General features: G+C 46.0%; 1 protein-coding gene across 1 annotated transcript in view; it reads right to left on the bottom strand.

The window, feature by feature from the left end:
* The window catches only part of LOC124043182 (zinc finger protein 704-like), a 101395-nt gene extending 97527 nt beyond the window's left edge, over window positions 1–3868 (bottom strand). Inside the window, exon 1 of the mRNA XM_046361463.1 lies at window positions 3030–3868. Coding sequence (XP_046217419.1) covers window positions 3030–3290 — 261 coding nt within the window. The 5' untranslated portion in view covers window positions 3291–3868. The remainder of the gene's footprint in view (window positions 1–3029) is intronic.
* Window positions 3869–14157: the final 10289 nt, after the last annotated feature.

The following is a 14157-nucleotide window of genomic DNA, read 5'->3' as shown; positions in this document are numbered from 1 at the left end:
CATCCCCTCCTCCCTCCATGCCCTCCTCCTTCCCTCACAACAATCAACCCCCCCTCCTCCATCCATCCCCTCCTCCCTCCATGCCCTCCTCCTTCCCTCACAACAAGTCAACAAGTGCCTATCCCCCCTCCTCCATCCATCCCCTCCTCCCTCCATGCCCTCCTCCTTCCCTCACAACAAGTCAACAAGTGGCTATCCCCCTCCTCCCTATCCCCCCTCCTCCATCCATCCCCTCCTCCCTCCATGCCCTCCTCCTTCCCCACAACAAGTCAACAAGTGGCTATATCCCCCATCCTCCCCTCCATGCCCTCCTCCTTCCCTCACAACAAGTCAACAAGTGGCTATCCCCCCCCTCCTCCCTCCATGCCCTCCTCCTTCCCTCACAACAAGTCAACAAGTGGCTATATCCCCTCCTCCCTCCATGCCCTCCTCCTTCCCTCACAACAAGTCAACAAGTGGCTATCCCCCCTCCCTCCTCACAACATGCCCTCCTCCTTCCCCTCACAACAAGTCAACAAGTGGCTATCCCCCCCCCCTCCTCCATCCATGCCCTCCTCCTCCCTCACAACAATCCTATCCCCCCTCCTCCATCCATCCCCCCTCCTCCTGCCCTCCTCCTTCCCTCACAACAAGTCAACAAGTGGCTATCCCCCCTCCTCCCTCCATCCCCTCCTCCCTCCATGCCCTCCTCCTTCCCTCACAACAAGTCAACAAGTGGCTATCCCCCCTCCTCCATCCATTCCCTCCTCCCTCCATGCCCTCCTCCTTCCCTCACAACAAGTCAACAAGTGGCTATCCCCCCCTCCTCCATCCATCCCCTCCTCCCTCCATGCCTTCCTCCTTCCCTCACAACAAGTCAACAAGTGGCTATCCCCTCCTCCATCCATCCCCTCCTCCCTCCATGCACTCCTCCTTCCCTCACAACAAGTCAACAAGTGGCTATCCCCCTCCTCCCTCCATCCCCTCCTCCCTCCATGCCCTCCTCCTTCCCTCACAACAAGTCAACAAGTGCCTATCCCCCCGTCCTCCATCCATCCCCTCCTCCCTCCATGCCCTCCTCCTTCCCTCACAACAAGTCAACAAGTGGCTATCCCCCTCCCTCCATCCCCCCCTCCTCCCCAAAAGCATGGTGATTATTTGACATTCTGGGCATCTAGCCAGAGTTCCAGATTCTTCTCTGAGCCACGCTCTGTTACTATGGCTGCTACAGCAGCTGCTTTCTGGGCGACGTGATCATCTTCAGTTACACATCTCTCACACCTCCTTCCGCCCTCCTCGCCTCTGCCCCATGATTCTGTCCACATCTTGTCTATCAACATTATGGAGACTGACAATGTTGTGTTCGAGACCAGACCAAGATCAGAGACCTGTTCGATTGAGTGTGTGGACAGGTGTCTTTTATAAAGGTAACGAGTTCAAACAGGTGCAGTTAATACAGGTAACGAGTGGAGAACAGCAGGGCTTCTTAAAGACAAACTAACAGGTCTGTGAGAGCCGGAATTCTTACTGGTTGGTAGGTGATCAAATACTTATGTCATGCAATAAAATGCTAATTAATTTCTTAATCATACAATGTGATTTTCTGGATTTTTGTTTTAGATTCCGTCTCTCACAGTTGAAGTGTACCAATGATACAAAATTACAGACCTCTACATGCTTTGTAAGTAGGAAAACCTGCAAAATCGGCAGTGTATCAAATATTTGTTCTCCCCACTGTGTATATATATATATCTATATTTAAATAAGTCGATTAATCGGTATCATCTTTTTTTGGTCCTCCAATAATCGGTATCAGCGTTGAAAAATCATAATCGTGGCCTCTAATATGAATCCAGGCACTACGACATCTTGCATTTCTGTCGTTCCATGATGAAGATCAAATACTTGCATTTGTTGGTATCCATATGCCTGTTTCGTTCACTGTTCATTCCAGTGACTGAACATGCTTGGATCAATCCCCAAATACGTATTTATAGGCTACATTCACAATAACACAAGATACATGATCTAATAATCCTGCTTGTTATCCTCTTAAATATATCACACCTCTTAAATATATCACACCTCTTAAATATATCACAATGCATCACAGTATATTATTTTAAAACGCAGTGTTATCCAACAGCCACATGAATCCCCCTCTCATAATCGGAGCTGTTTTCCTAGTAGTTGTTGGTCATAGGGAACCGCCAGGCAAGCAACCGCTTACCAGACCATCGTTGTTGTGAAGGCATTAAAACGTCAGGCTTGGAACTTTCAAATGCAGGCAATTAGGTTACTCTCATATCAAGAAAAAAACACATTGATATTTAGGAAGACAACGTCCAACCCAGCGTGGCATAAAATATGACATATGCTATTTTATTCTAAATTAGTTATCCTACAATTGAACAAAATTATTATTTCAATGCAATGACAGGTCAATGCTGATGAATTGCCATTGTGTACAATCTGGGACCGGTTAATTACATCAACGCTACGGAGCGTGTGTTGTTTGCCTCGGCTACCCACTGAGATAGGCCATGTAAACACTGCGCTGGCCCGAACATAATCATTCAACGGGAACCCCTTTGTCCTCCTGTGTGTGATGATAAATATGTTGACAGTCTAGTGTTAACATTCAATCAGCACCATAACAGAAAGAAAATCACCTGGGTTCTTCTGGTTGTGTTACTGTCTGCCCATCATTGAAATGGCTTGTTGCAGCGGCAGACAATGCGTGTAACACTTGTTTCACTGTAAAGTCTACACCTGTTGTAGTCCGCGCATGTGACCAATAAAATGGTATTTGATCAAATGTTCCCGTTCTAGCTGTGCACGAAGCGATTCAACGCTGCAAAACACCGCTGCACAACAATAACAGCCGGCTCCCCGGCCACACACACACACACACACACACACACACACACACACACACACACACACACACACACACACACACACACACACACACACACACACACACACACACACACACACACACACACACACACACACACACACACACACACACACACACACACACACACCTTCAAGCTCGATCTGAGCGGTCCTTTCGCCGTCGTTTGGTTGAAGCCCACCGATATCTCGTCCTCTGAGAATTCTTTCAGGCTTCCGTCTTGCATTAACACCATGTAGACATTACGCCGGGGTCCGGTTGAAACGTCTCTGTTTTCCTGCTGCTTGACAGCCTGTACAAGTCCTGTCAACGGAGCCCCGTCCCCTGTCGGACTCGGCGTAAACACCCGGCTCCCCAGGATCGATCGCTTTACCAAACGCCTCGTACTCATAGCGGTAAATGTTTAACACCGAATTTGAAGTGGTAAATATCTATCGATGGACGTCGAATTAGCTAAAATTGATACTGTAAACACGGACATTAAAACACAACACCGAAGCGGATAGACTATACTCTGCTGCTACCACGGTTCAAAACGAATGATATTCAAAAGTACGAATATGTGTAGGAAAAGCAACAAGCACCGATTAAGGAATGCATGAAAGCGAGTCATTCCCCGCCAAATAACCTCTTCAACCGACCGGGTTTCGATCTTTCTTCGTTCGATCTGTTTGTTTTCCTGACTGTCCCCGCTAAACTCACGAGAAAGCACAAAAAGACGGAACAGCCAAACATTCTCGACCCGACAATGACATTTGTACAGCAATCTTTAAACCCAACAAAATGGCTTTGCCAATATACAAACAAAGCGATAAATGTTGGTCTACCCGAAATATAATTCAAATTTCACACGTATTTTACACCGGTTTGCCGTCTGACAGGATGAAATTTGCTGAAATAGCCGCGTAAAGTGACTCCGGATCCAGATTTGAGAAAATCCAGTTCGTAGCCGAATGCCAGAAGCCAGCGTCTGTACCGGCGGAATGCTGCCTATAAACATGTGCGGTCCAGCCGCCGACTCCAGCTCCCATTGGTCCGCAGAGCACACGCCTCCACTGGCTACGCTCCCTTTTCTGTGTCAGTTTCGCTCCAACAGAAGGTAAATGAATCCGGAAAGGATGCTCCATTCAAAACAATGACGCAAGGATGGAGAGAAGCGGAGAAAAGGTGGAGGGAGGGGTTAGATGAGAGGAGAAAAAGAGGGAGAATCTAGCGAAAAGAAAAACTTAAACCAACCAGTCTCGGTATGGATTGTTGAGAAGCCAGTGTTACTATGTCTCTAAAAGCAAATCTAAGCCCTGTATTATTCTGTACACTTGGCTTAGCCTACATAAAGTGTTATTTTAGGAGCTATGAAAGCCATTATGTAAAAGCATTGCTCCTGGATCTATAAGGCATCAGGTAATCAATCAAATGTATTTCTGAAGCCCTTTTTTACATCAGATGATGTCACAAAGTGCTTCTTTTTCTCACCTTTATTTAACCAGGTAGACCAGTTGAGAACAAGTTCTCATTTACAACTGCGACCTGGCCAAGATAAAGCAAAGCAGTGTGACACAAACAACAACACAGAGTTACACATGCAATAAACAAACATACAGTCAATAACACAATAGAAAAGTCTGCATACAGTGGGTGCAAATTACATTTCTATACAGAAACCCAGCCTAAAACCCCAAACAGCAAGCAATGCAGATGTAGAGGCACATCTGTTGTTTTCAGTGCATGTTGTATTCGGTGCACGTGACAATTACACTTTGATTTGATTTGATTGTGGCTAGGGAAAACTCCCCTAGAGAGGAACCAGGCTATGAGGGGTGGCCGGTCCTCTTCTGGCTGTGCCTGGTGGAGATTATAACAGAACATGGCCAAGATGTTCAAATGTTCATAGATGACCAGCAGGGTCAAACAATAATAAAGTAATTCATTTGATGATGACTATCAGAGAAATGGGTCTCTCCATCGCCATAGTCACACAAAATCAAGCCTATCCAACTGAGCTACAACACTAACTGGTTGCACTTTATAAGGCACTGTTTCAACTGGGTAGGCTAAGAAGCCAATTAAACAGAATACCCGATATATGTGGACATCCCTTCAAATGAGTGGATTTGGCTATTTCAGCCATACCAGGTACTGACACAGCACACAGCCATGCAATCTCCTTAGTGAACATTGGCAGTAGAATGGCCTTACCGAAGAGATCAGTGACTTGCAATGTGGCACCATCATAGGATGCCACCGTTCCAACTATTTCTGCCCTGCTAGAGCAGGTCAACTGTAAGTGCTGTTATTGTGAAATGGAAACGTCTAGGAGCAACAACGGCTCAGGCGCAAAGTGGTAGGCCATACAGACTCACAGAACGGGACCGTAGAGTGCTGAAGCATGTAACGCGTAAAAATCACCTAACCTCGGTTGCAACACTCACTACCCAGTTCCAAACTAGGAGAAATATCAGCACAAGAACTGTTCGTCAGGAGCTTCATGAAATGGGTTTCCATTGCCAAGCAGCCGTACACAAGCCTAAGATCCCCATGCGCAATGCAAAGCGTGGTGTAAAGCTCGCCACCATTGGACTCTGGAGCAGTGGAAATGCCTTCTCTGGAGTGATGAATCACGGGTCGCCATCTGGCAGTCTAACGAACGAAACTGGGTTTGGCGGTTTCCAAGAGAACACTATCTGCCCGAATGCATAGTGCCAACTGTAAAGTTTGGTGGAGGAGGAATAATGGTCTGTTTTTTATGGTTCGGGCCCCTTAGTTTCAGTGACGATTCTGTGCTTCCATCTTTATGGCAACAGTTCGGGGAAGGCCCTTTCCTGTTTTAGCATGACAATGTCCCTGTGCACAAAGCGAGGTCCATACAGAAATGGTTTGTCAAGATCGGTGTGGAATGGAAGAACTTAACATCTTGACAGGCCTTCACAGAACCCTGACCTCAACCCTATCGAACACCTTTGGGATGAATTGGAATGCCGACTGCGAACCAGGCCTAGTCGCCCAACATCAGCGCACAACCTCACTAATGCTCTTGAGGCTGAATGGAAGCAAGTCCCTGCAGCAATGTTCCAACATCTAGTGGAAAGCCTTCCCAGAAGAGTGGAGGCTATCATAGCAGCAAAGGGGAGGGGCTGGGGGGGGGCAAGTCCATATTAATGCCCATGATTTTGGAATGAGATGTTCAGGTGTCCACATACTGTTGGTCATGTAGTGAAGTACAAGTGGGGTCTAGTGGTGCTTTGGATATTTCCCTCTCAATTCCTCAGAATGTGTAGGCCTGCTGTGAAACCACAGTGCTACCTAGTGTAATACTGCTCCCTCTTTTGGTCAGAGTAGGCCTAACACCCTTTCCACCCAGATAAAAACCCAGATAAAACTATTTTGCTTTGTAATAATGCTGCATCTGAGCCTGTTTTACAGCTAACATGACGAACCAGACTTACAAACAATAAATGCAATACTGTTGCAAATAGCCAGTCAATGTAGCAGCTTAAATGTGTAAAAACACCATTCTCTTCTGCAAGCTTTCTTCACAAATAAAAACAACAAAAACACGTACTTGTGAAATATCTTTTAATATTTTCCATTTATGGTCATAAAATATTTACATGCATACACAGGAAGCCAGACGGAATCTTATGACAGATGTGCTCATAACTGCCAAAGAAAGCATTGCTCTGGATGTATCCCAAATGACATCCGATTCCCTATGCCTGTATAGTGCACTATTTTTGACCAGAGCTCTAAGTAGCGCACCACATAGGCAATAGGGTGCCATTTGGGAGACAGTCACCACAATGAAAGATGATGGTAAGGAATTCTCTGCTGCTTGTTGAGAATGCATTGTTTCATTATTAGAGTGGGCTGAATGAGATGGTGCCATGCCTCATTATTACAGTGGGCTGAATGAGAGTGTTGCTATGCCTCATTATTACAGTGGGCTGAATGAGAGGTTGCTATGTCTCATTAGAGTGAGCTGAATGAGAGGGTGCTATCCCTCATTATTAGAGTGAGCTGAATGAGAGGTTGCTATGTCTCAGTGGGCTGAATAGAGTGAGTGGGCTGAATGAGAGGTTGCTATGTCTCATTAGAGTGAGCTGAATGAGAGGGTGCTATCCCTCATTATTAGAGTGGGCTGAATGAGAGGTTGCTATGCCTCATTAGAGTGGGCTGAATGAGAGGGTGCTATCCCTCATTATTAGAGTGGGCTGAATGAGAGGTTGCTATGCCTCATTAGAGTGAGCTGAATGAGAGGGTGCTATCCCTCATTATTAGAGTGGGCTGAATGTTGCTATGCCTCATTGAAGCTGAATGAGAGGGTGCTATCCCTCATTATTAGAGTGGGCTGAATGAGAGGTTGCTATGCCTCATTAGAGTGAGCTGAATGAGAGGGTGCTATCCCTCATTATTAGAGTGAGCTGAATGAGAGGTTGCTATGTCTCATTAGAGTGAGCTGAATGAGAGGTTGCTATGTCTCATTAGAGTGAGCTGAATGAGAGGTTGCTATGTCTCATTAGAGTGAGCTGAATGAGAGGTTGCTATGTCTCATTAGAGTGAGCTCCCTCTATGTCTCATTAGAGTGAGGTTGCTATGTCTCTGAATGAATGAGAGGGTGCTATCCCTCATTATTAGAGTGGGCTGAATGAGAGGTTGCTATGCCTCATTAGAGTGGGCTGAATGAGAGGTTGCTATGTCTCATTAGAGTGAGCTGAATGAGAGGTTGCTATGTCTCATTAGAGTGAGCTGAATGAGAGGGTGCTATGCATGTTCATTAGAGTGAGCTGAATGAGAGGTTCTATGCCTCATTAGAGTGAGCTGAATGAGAGGTTGCTATGCCTCATTATTAGAGTGGGCTGAATGAGAGGTTGCTATGCCTCATTAGAGTGAGCTGAATGAGAGGGTGCTATGCCTCATTATTAGAGTGGGCTGAATGAGAGGTTGCTATGTCTCATTAGAGTGAGCTGAATGAGAGGGTGCTATCCCTCATTATTAGAGTGGGCTGAATGAGAGGTTGCTATGCCTCATTAGAGTGGGCTGAATGAGAGGTTGCTATGTCTCATTAGAGTGAGCTGAATGAGAGGTTGCTATGTCTCATTAGAGTGGGCTGAATGAGAGGTGGCTATGTCTCATTAGAGTGAGCTGAATGAGAGGGTGCTATCCCTCATTATTAGAGTGGGCTGAATGAGAGGTTGCTATGCCTCATTAGAGTGAGCTGAATGAGAGGGTGCTATCCCTCATTATTAGAGTGAGCTGAATGAGAGGTTGCTATGTCTCATTAGAGTGAGCTGAATGAGAGGTTGCTATGTCTCATTAGAGTGAGCTGAATGCTATGCCTCATTAGAGTGAGCTGAATGAGAGGGTGCTATCCCTCATTATTAGAGTGAGCTGAATGAGAGGTTGCTATGTCTCATTAGAGTGAGCTGAATGAGAGGTTGCTATGCCTCATTAGAGTGAGCTGAATGAGAGGTTGCTATGCCTCATTAGAGTGAGCTGAATGAGAGGGTGCTATCCCTCATTATTAGAGTGAGCTGAATGAGAGGTTGCTATGTCTCATTAGAGTGGGCTGAATGTCTCATTAGAGTGAGCTGAATGCTAGGGTGCTATCCCTCATTAGAGTGAGCTGAATGAGAGGGTGCTATCCCTCATTATTAGAGTGGGCTGAATGAGAGGTTGCTATGCCTCATTAGAGTGGGCTGAATGAGAGGTTGCTATGTCTCATTAGAGTGCTGAATAGGGTGCTATCCCTCATTATTAGAGTGGGCTGAATGAGAGGTTGCTATGCCTCATTAGAGTGAGCTGAATGAGAGGTTGCTATGCCTCATTAGAGTGGGCTGAATGAGAGGTTGCTATGTCTCATTAGAGTGAGCTGAATGAGAGGGTGCTATCCCTCATTATTAGAGTGGGCTGAATGAGAGGTTGCTATGTCTCATTAGAGTGAGCTGAATGAGAGGTTGCTATGCCTCATTAGAGTGGGCTGAATGAGAGGTTGCTATGTCTCATTAGAGTGAGCTGAATGAGAGGGTGCTATCCCTCATTATTAGAGTGGGCTGAATGAGAGGTTGCTATGCCTCATTAGAGTGAGCTGAATGAGAGGTTGCTATGCCTCATTAGAGTGGGCTGAATGAGAGGTTGCTATGTCTCATTAGAGTGGGCTGAATGAGAGGGTGCTATCCCTCATTATTAGAGTGGGCTGAATGAGAGGTTGCTATGTCTCATTAGAGTGGGCTGAATGAGAGGGTGCTATCCCTCATTATTAGAGTGGGCTGAATGAGAGGTTGCTATGCCTCATTAGTGAGCTGAATGAGAGGGTGCTATCCCTCATTATTAGAGTGGGCTGAATGAGAGGGTGCTATGTCTCATTATTAGAGTGGGCTGAATGAGAGGGTGCTATGTCTCATTATTAGAGTGCGCTGAATGAGAGGGTGCTATCCCTCATTATTAGAGTGAGCTGAATGAGAGGTTGCTATGTCTCATTAGAGTGAGCTGAATGAGAGGGTGCTATCCCTCATTATTAGAGTGGGCTGAATGAGAGGTTGCTATGCCTCATTAGAGTGAGCTGAATGAGAGGTTGCTATGCCTCATTATTAGAGTGGGCTGAATGAGAGGTTGCTATGTCTCATTAGAGTGAGCTGAATGAGAGGGTGCTATCCCTCATTATTAGAGTGGGCTGAATGAGAGGTTGCTATGTCTCATTAGAGTGAGCTGAATGAGAGGGTGCTATGCCTCATTATTACAGTGGGCTGAATGAGAGGGTGCCATGCCTCATTATTAGAGTGGGCTGAATGAGAGGTTGCTATGTCTCATTAGAGTGAGCTGAATGAGAGGGTGCTATCCCTCATTATTAGAGTGGGCTGAATGAGAGGTTGCTATGTCTCATTAGAGTGAGCTGAATGAGAGGTTGCTATGTCTCATTAGAGTGGGCTGAATGAGAGGGTGCTATCCCTCATTATTAGAGTGGGCTGAATGAGAGGTTGCTATGCCTCATTAGAGTGGGCTGAATGAGAGGGTGCTATGTCTCATTAGAGTGGGCTGAATGAGAGGGTGCTATGTCTCATTAGAGTGGGCTGAATGAGAGGTTGCTATGCCTCATTAGAGTGGGCTGAATGAGAGGGTGCTATGTCTCATTAGAGTGGGCTGAATGAGAGGTTGCTATGCCTCATTAGAGTGGGCTGAATGAGAGGTTGCTATGCCTCATTAGAGTGGGCTGAATGAGAGGGTGCTATGTCTCATTAGAGTGGGCTGAATGAGAGGTTGCTATGCCTCATTAGAGTGGGCTGAATGAGAGGTTGCTATGCCTCATTAGAGTGAGCTGAATGAGAGGTTGCTATGCCTCATTATTAGAGTGGGCTGAATGAGAGGTTGCTATGCCTCATTAGAGTGAGCTGAATGAGAGGGTGCTATCCTCATTATTAGAGTGGGCTGAATGAGAGGTTGCTATGTCTCATTAGAGTGAGCTGAATGAGAGGGTGCTATCCCTCATTATTAGAGTGGGCTGAATGAGAGGTTGCTATGCCTCATTAGAGTGGGCTGAATGAGAGGTTGCTATGTCTCATTAGAGTGAGCTGAATGAGAGGTTGCTATGTCTCATTAGAGTGGGCTGAATGAGAGGTGGCTATGTCTCATTAGAGTGAGCTGAATGAGAGGGTGCTATCCCTCATTATTAGAGTGGGCTGAATGAGAGGTTGCTATGCCTCATTAGAGTGAGCTGAATGAGAGGGTGCTATCCCTCATTATTAGAGTGAGCTGAATGAGAGGTTGCTATGTCTCATTAGAGTGAGCTGAATGAGAGGTTGCTATGTCTCATTAGAGTGAGCTGAATGAGAGGTCGCTATGCCTCATTAGAGTGAGCTGAATGAGAGGGTGCTATCCCTCATTATTAGAGTGAGCTGAATGAGAGGTTGCTATGTCTCATTAGAGTGAGCTGAATGAGAGGTTGCTATGCCTCATTAGAGTGAGCTGAATGAGAGGTTGCTATGCCTCATTAGAGTGAGCTGAATGAGGGGTGCTATCCCTCATTATTAGAGTGAGCTGAATGAGAGGTTGCTATGTCTCATTAGAGTGGGCTGAATGAGAGGTTGCTATGTCTCATTGAGTGAGCTGAATGAGAGGGTGCTATCCCTCATTAGAGTGAGCTGAATGAGAGGGTGCTATCCCTCATTATTAGAGTGGGCTGAATGAGAGGTTGCTATGCCTCATTAGAGTGGGCTGAATGAGAGGTTGCTATGTCTCATTAGAGTGAGCTGAATGAGAGGGTGCTATCCCTCATTATTAGAGTGGGCTGAATGAGAGGTTGCTATGCCTCATTAGAGTGAGCTGAATGAGAGGTTGCTATGCCTCATTAGAGTGGGCTGAATGAGAGGTTGCTATGTCTCATTAGAGTGAGCTGAATGAGAGGGTGCTATCCCTCATTATTAGAGTGGGCTGAATGAGAGGTTGCTATGTCTCATTAGAGTGAGCTGAATGAGAGGTTGCTATGCCTCATTAGAGTGGGCTGAATGAGAGGTTGCTATGTCTCATTAGAGTGAGCTGAATGAGAGGGTGCTATCCCTCATTATTAGAGTGGGCTGAATGAGAGGTTGCTATGCCTCATTAGAGTGAGCTGAATGAGAGGTTGCTATGCCTCATTAGAGTGGGCTGAATGAGAGGTTGCTATGTCTCATTAGAGTGGGCTGAATGAGAGGGTGCTATCCCTCATTATTAGAGTGGGCTGAATGAGAGGTTGCTATGTCTCATTAGAGTGGGCTGAATGAGAGGGTGCTATCCTCATTATTAGAGTGGGCTGAATGAGAGGTTGCTATGCCTCATTAGTGAGCTGAATGAGAGGGTGCTATCCCTCATTATTAGAGTGGGCTGAATGAGAGGGTGCTATGTCTCATTATTAGAGTGGGCTGAATGAGAGGGTGCTATGTCTCATTATTAGAGTGCGCTGAATGAGAGGGTGCTATCCCTCATTATTAGAGTGAGCTGAATGAGAGGTTGCTATGTCTCATTAGAGTGAGCTGAATGAGAGGGTGCTATCCCTCATTATTAGAGTGGGCTGAATGAGAGGTTGCTATGCCTCATTAGAGTGAGCTGAATGAGAGGTTGCTATGCCTCATTATTAGAGTGGGCTGAATGAGAGGTTGCTATGTCTCATTAGAGTGAGCTGAATGAGAGGGTGCTATCCCTCATTATTAGAGTGGGCTGAATGAGAGGTTGCTATGTCTCATTAGAGTGAGCTGAATGAGAGGTTGCTATGCCTCATTATTAGAGTGGGCTGAATGAGAGGGTGCTATCCCTCATTATTAGAGTGGGCTGAATGAGAGGTTGCTATGTCTCATTAGAGTGAGCTGAATGAGAGGGTGCTATCCCTCATTATTAGAGTGGGCTGAATGAGAGGTTGCTATGTCTCATTAGAGTGAGCTGAATGAGAGGTTGCTATGTCTCATTAGAGTGGGCTGAATGAGAGGGTGCTATCCCTCATTATTAGAGTGGGCTGAATGAGAGGTTGCTATGCCTCATTAGAGTGGGCTGAATGAGAGGGTGCTATGTCTCATTAGAGTGGGCTGAATGAGAGGGTGCTATGTCTCATTAGATGAGAGGTTGCTATGCCTCATTAGAGTGGGCTGAATGAGAGGGTGCTATGTCTCATTAGAGTGGGCTGAATGAGAGGTTGCTATGCCTCATTAGAGTGGGCTGAATGAGATGCCTCATTAGGTGGGCTGAATGAGAGGGTGCTATGTCTCATTAGAGTGGGCTGAATGAGAGGTTGCTATGCCTCATTAGAGTGGGCTGAATGAGAGAGGTTGCTATGCCTCATTAGAGTGGGCTGAATGAGAGGGTGCTATGTCTCATTAGAGTGGGCTGAATGAGAGGTTGCTATGCCTCATTAGATGAATAGGGTGCTAGTGGGCTGAATGAATGAGAGTGGGCTGAATGAGAGGGTGCTATGTCTCATTAGAGTGGGCTGAATGAGAGGTTGCTATGCCTCATTAGAGTGGGCTGAATGAGAGGGTGCTATGTCTCATTAAGTGGGCTGAATGAGAGGGTGCTATGCCTCATGAATATTATGTCTCATTAGAGTGGGCTGAATGAGATTATGCCTCATTAGAGTGGGCTGAATGAGAGGGTGCTATGTCTCATTATTACAGTGGGCTGAATGAGAGGGTGCTATTGAGAGGGTGCTTGTCTCATTATTAGAGTGGGCTGAATGAGAGGCTGAATGCTATGTCTCATTATTAGAGTGGGCTGAATGAGAAGGTGCTATGTCTCATTATTAGAGTGGGCTGAATGAGAGGGTGCTATGTCTCATAATTAGAGTGGGCTGAATGAGAGGGTGCTATGTCTCATTATTAGAGTGGGCTGAATGAGAGGTTACTATGTCTCATTAGAGTGGGCTGAATGAGAGGGTGCTATGTCTCATTATTAGAGTGGGCTGAATGAGAGGTTACTATGTCTCATTAGAGTGGGCTGAATGTGAGGGTATTATGTCTCATTATTAGAGTGGGCTGAATGAGAGGTTGCTATGTCTCATTATTAGAGTGGGCTGAATGAGAGGTTGCTATGTCTCATTATTAGAGTGGGCTGAATGAGAGGTTGCTATGTCTCATTAGAGTGGGCTGAATGTGAGGGTATTATGTCTCATTATTAGAGTGGGCTGAATGAGAGGGTATTATGTCTCATTATTAGAGTGGGCTGAATGAGAGGGTATTATGTCTCATTATTAGAGTGGGCTGAATGAGAGGTTGCTATGTCTCATTAGAGTGGGCTGAATGTGAGGGTATTATGTCTCATTATTAGAGTGGGCTGAATGAGAGGGTATTATGTCTCATTATTAGAGTGGGCTGAATGAGAGGGTGCTATGTCTCATTATTAGAGTGAGCTGAATGAGAGGGTGCTATGTCTCATTATTAGAGTGGGCTGAATGAGAGGTTGCTATGTCTCATTAGAGTGAGCTGAATGAGAGGTTGCTATGTCTCATTAGAGTGGGCTGAATGAGAGGGTGCTATCCCTCATTATTAGAGTGGGCTGAATGAGAGGTTGCTATGCCTCATTAGAGTGGGCTGAATGAGAGGGTGCTATGTCTCATTAGAGTGAGCTGAATGAGAGGGTGCTATGTCTCATTAGAGTGGGCTGAATGAGAGGTTGCTATGCCTCATTAGAGTGGGCTGAATGAGAGGGTGCTATGTCTCATTAGAGTGGGCTGAATGAGAGGTTGCTATGCCTCATTAGAGTGGGCTGAATGAGAGGTTGCTATGCCTCATTAGAGTGGGCTGAAT

Source organism: Oncorhynchus gorbuscha, linkage group LG09, assembly GCF_021184085.1.
Source record: "Oncorhynchus gorbuscha isolate QuinsamMale2020 ecotype Even-year linkage group LG09, OgorEven_v1.0, whole genome shotgun sequence".
NCBI lineage: Eukaryota > Metazoa > Chordata > Actinopteri > Salmoniformes > Salmonidae > Oncorhynchus > Oncorhynchus gorbuscha.
Note: the sequence above shows the minus strand (reverse complement) of the source record. Positions and strands in the feature narration are given on the sequence as shown.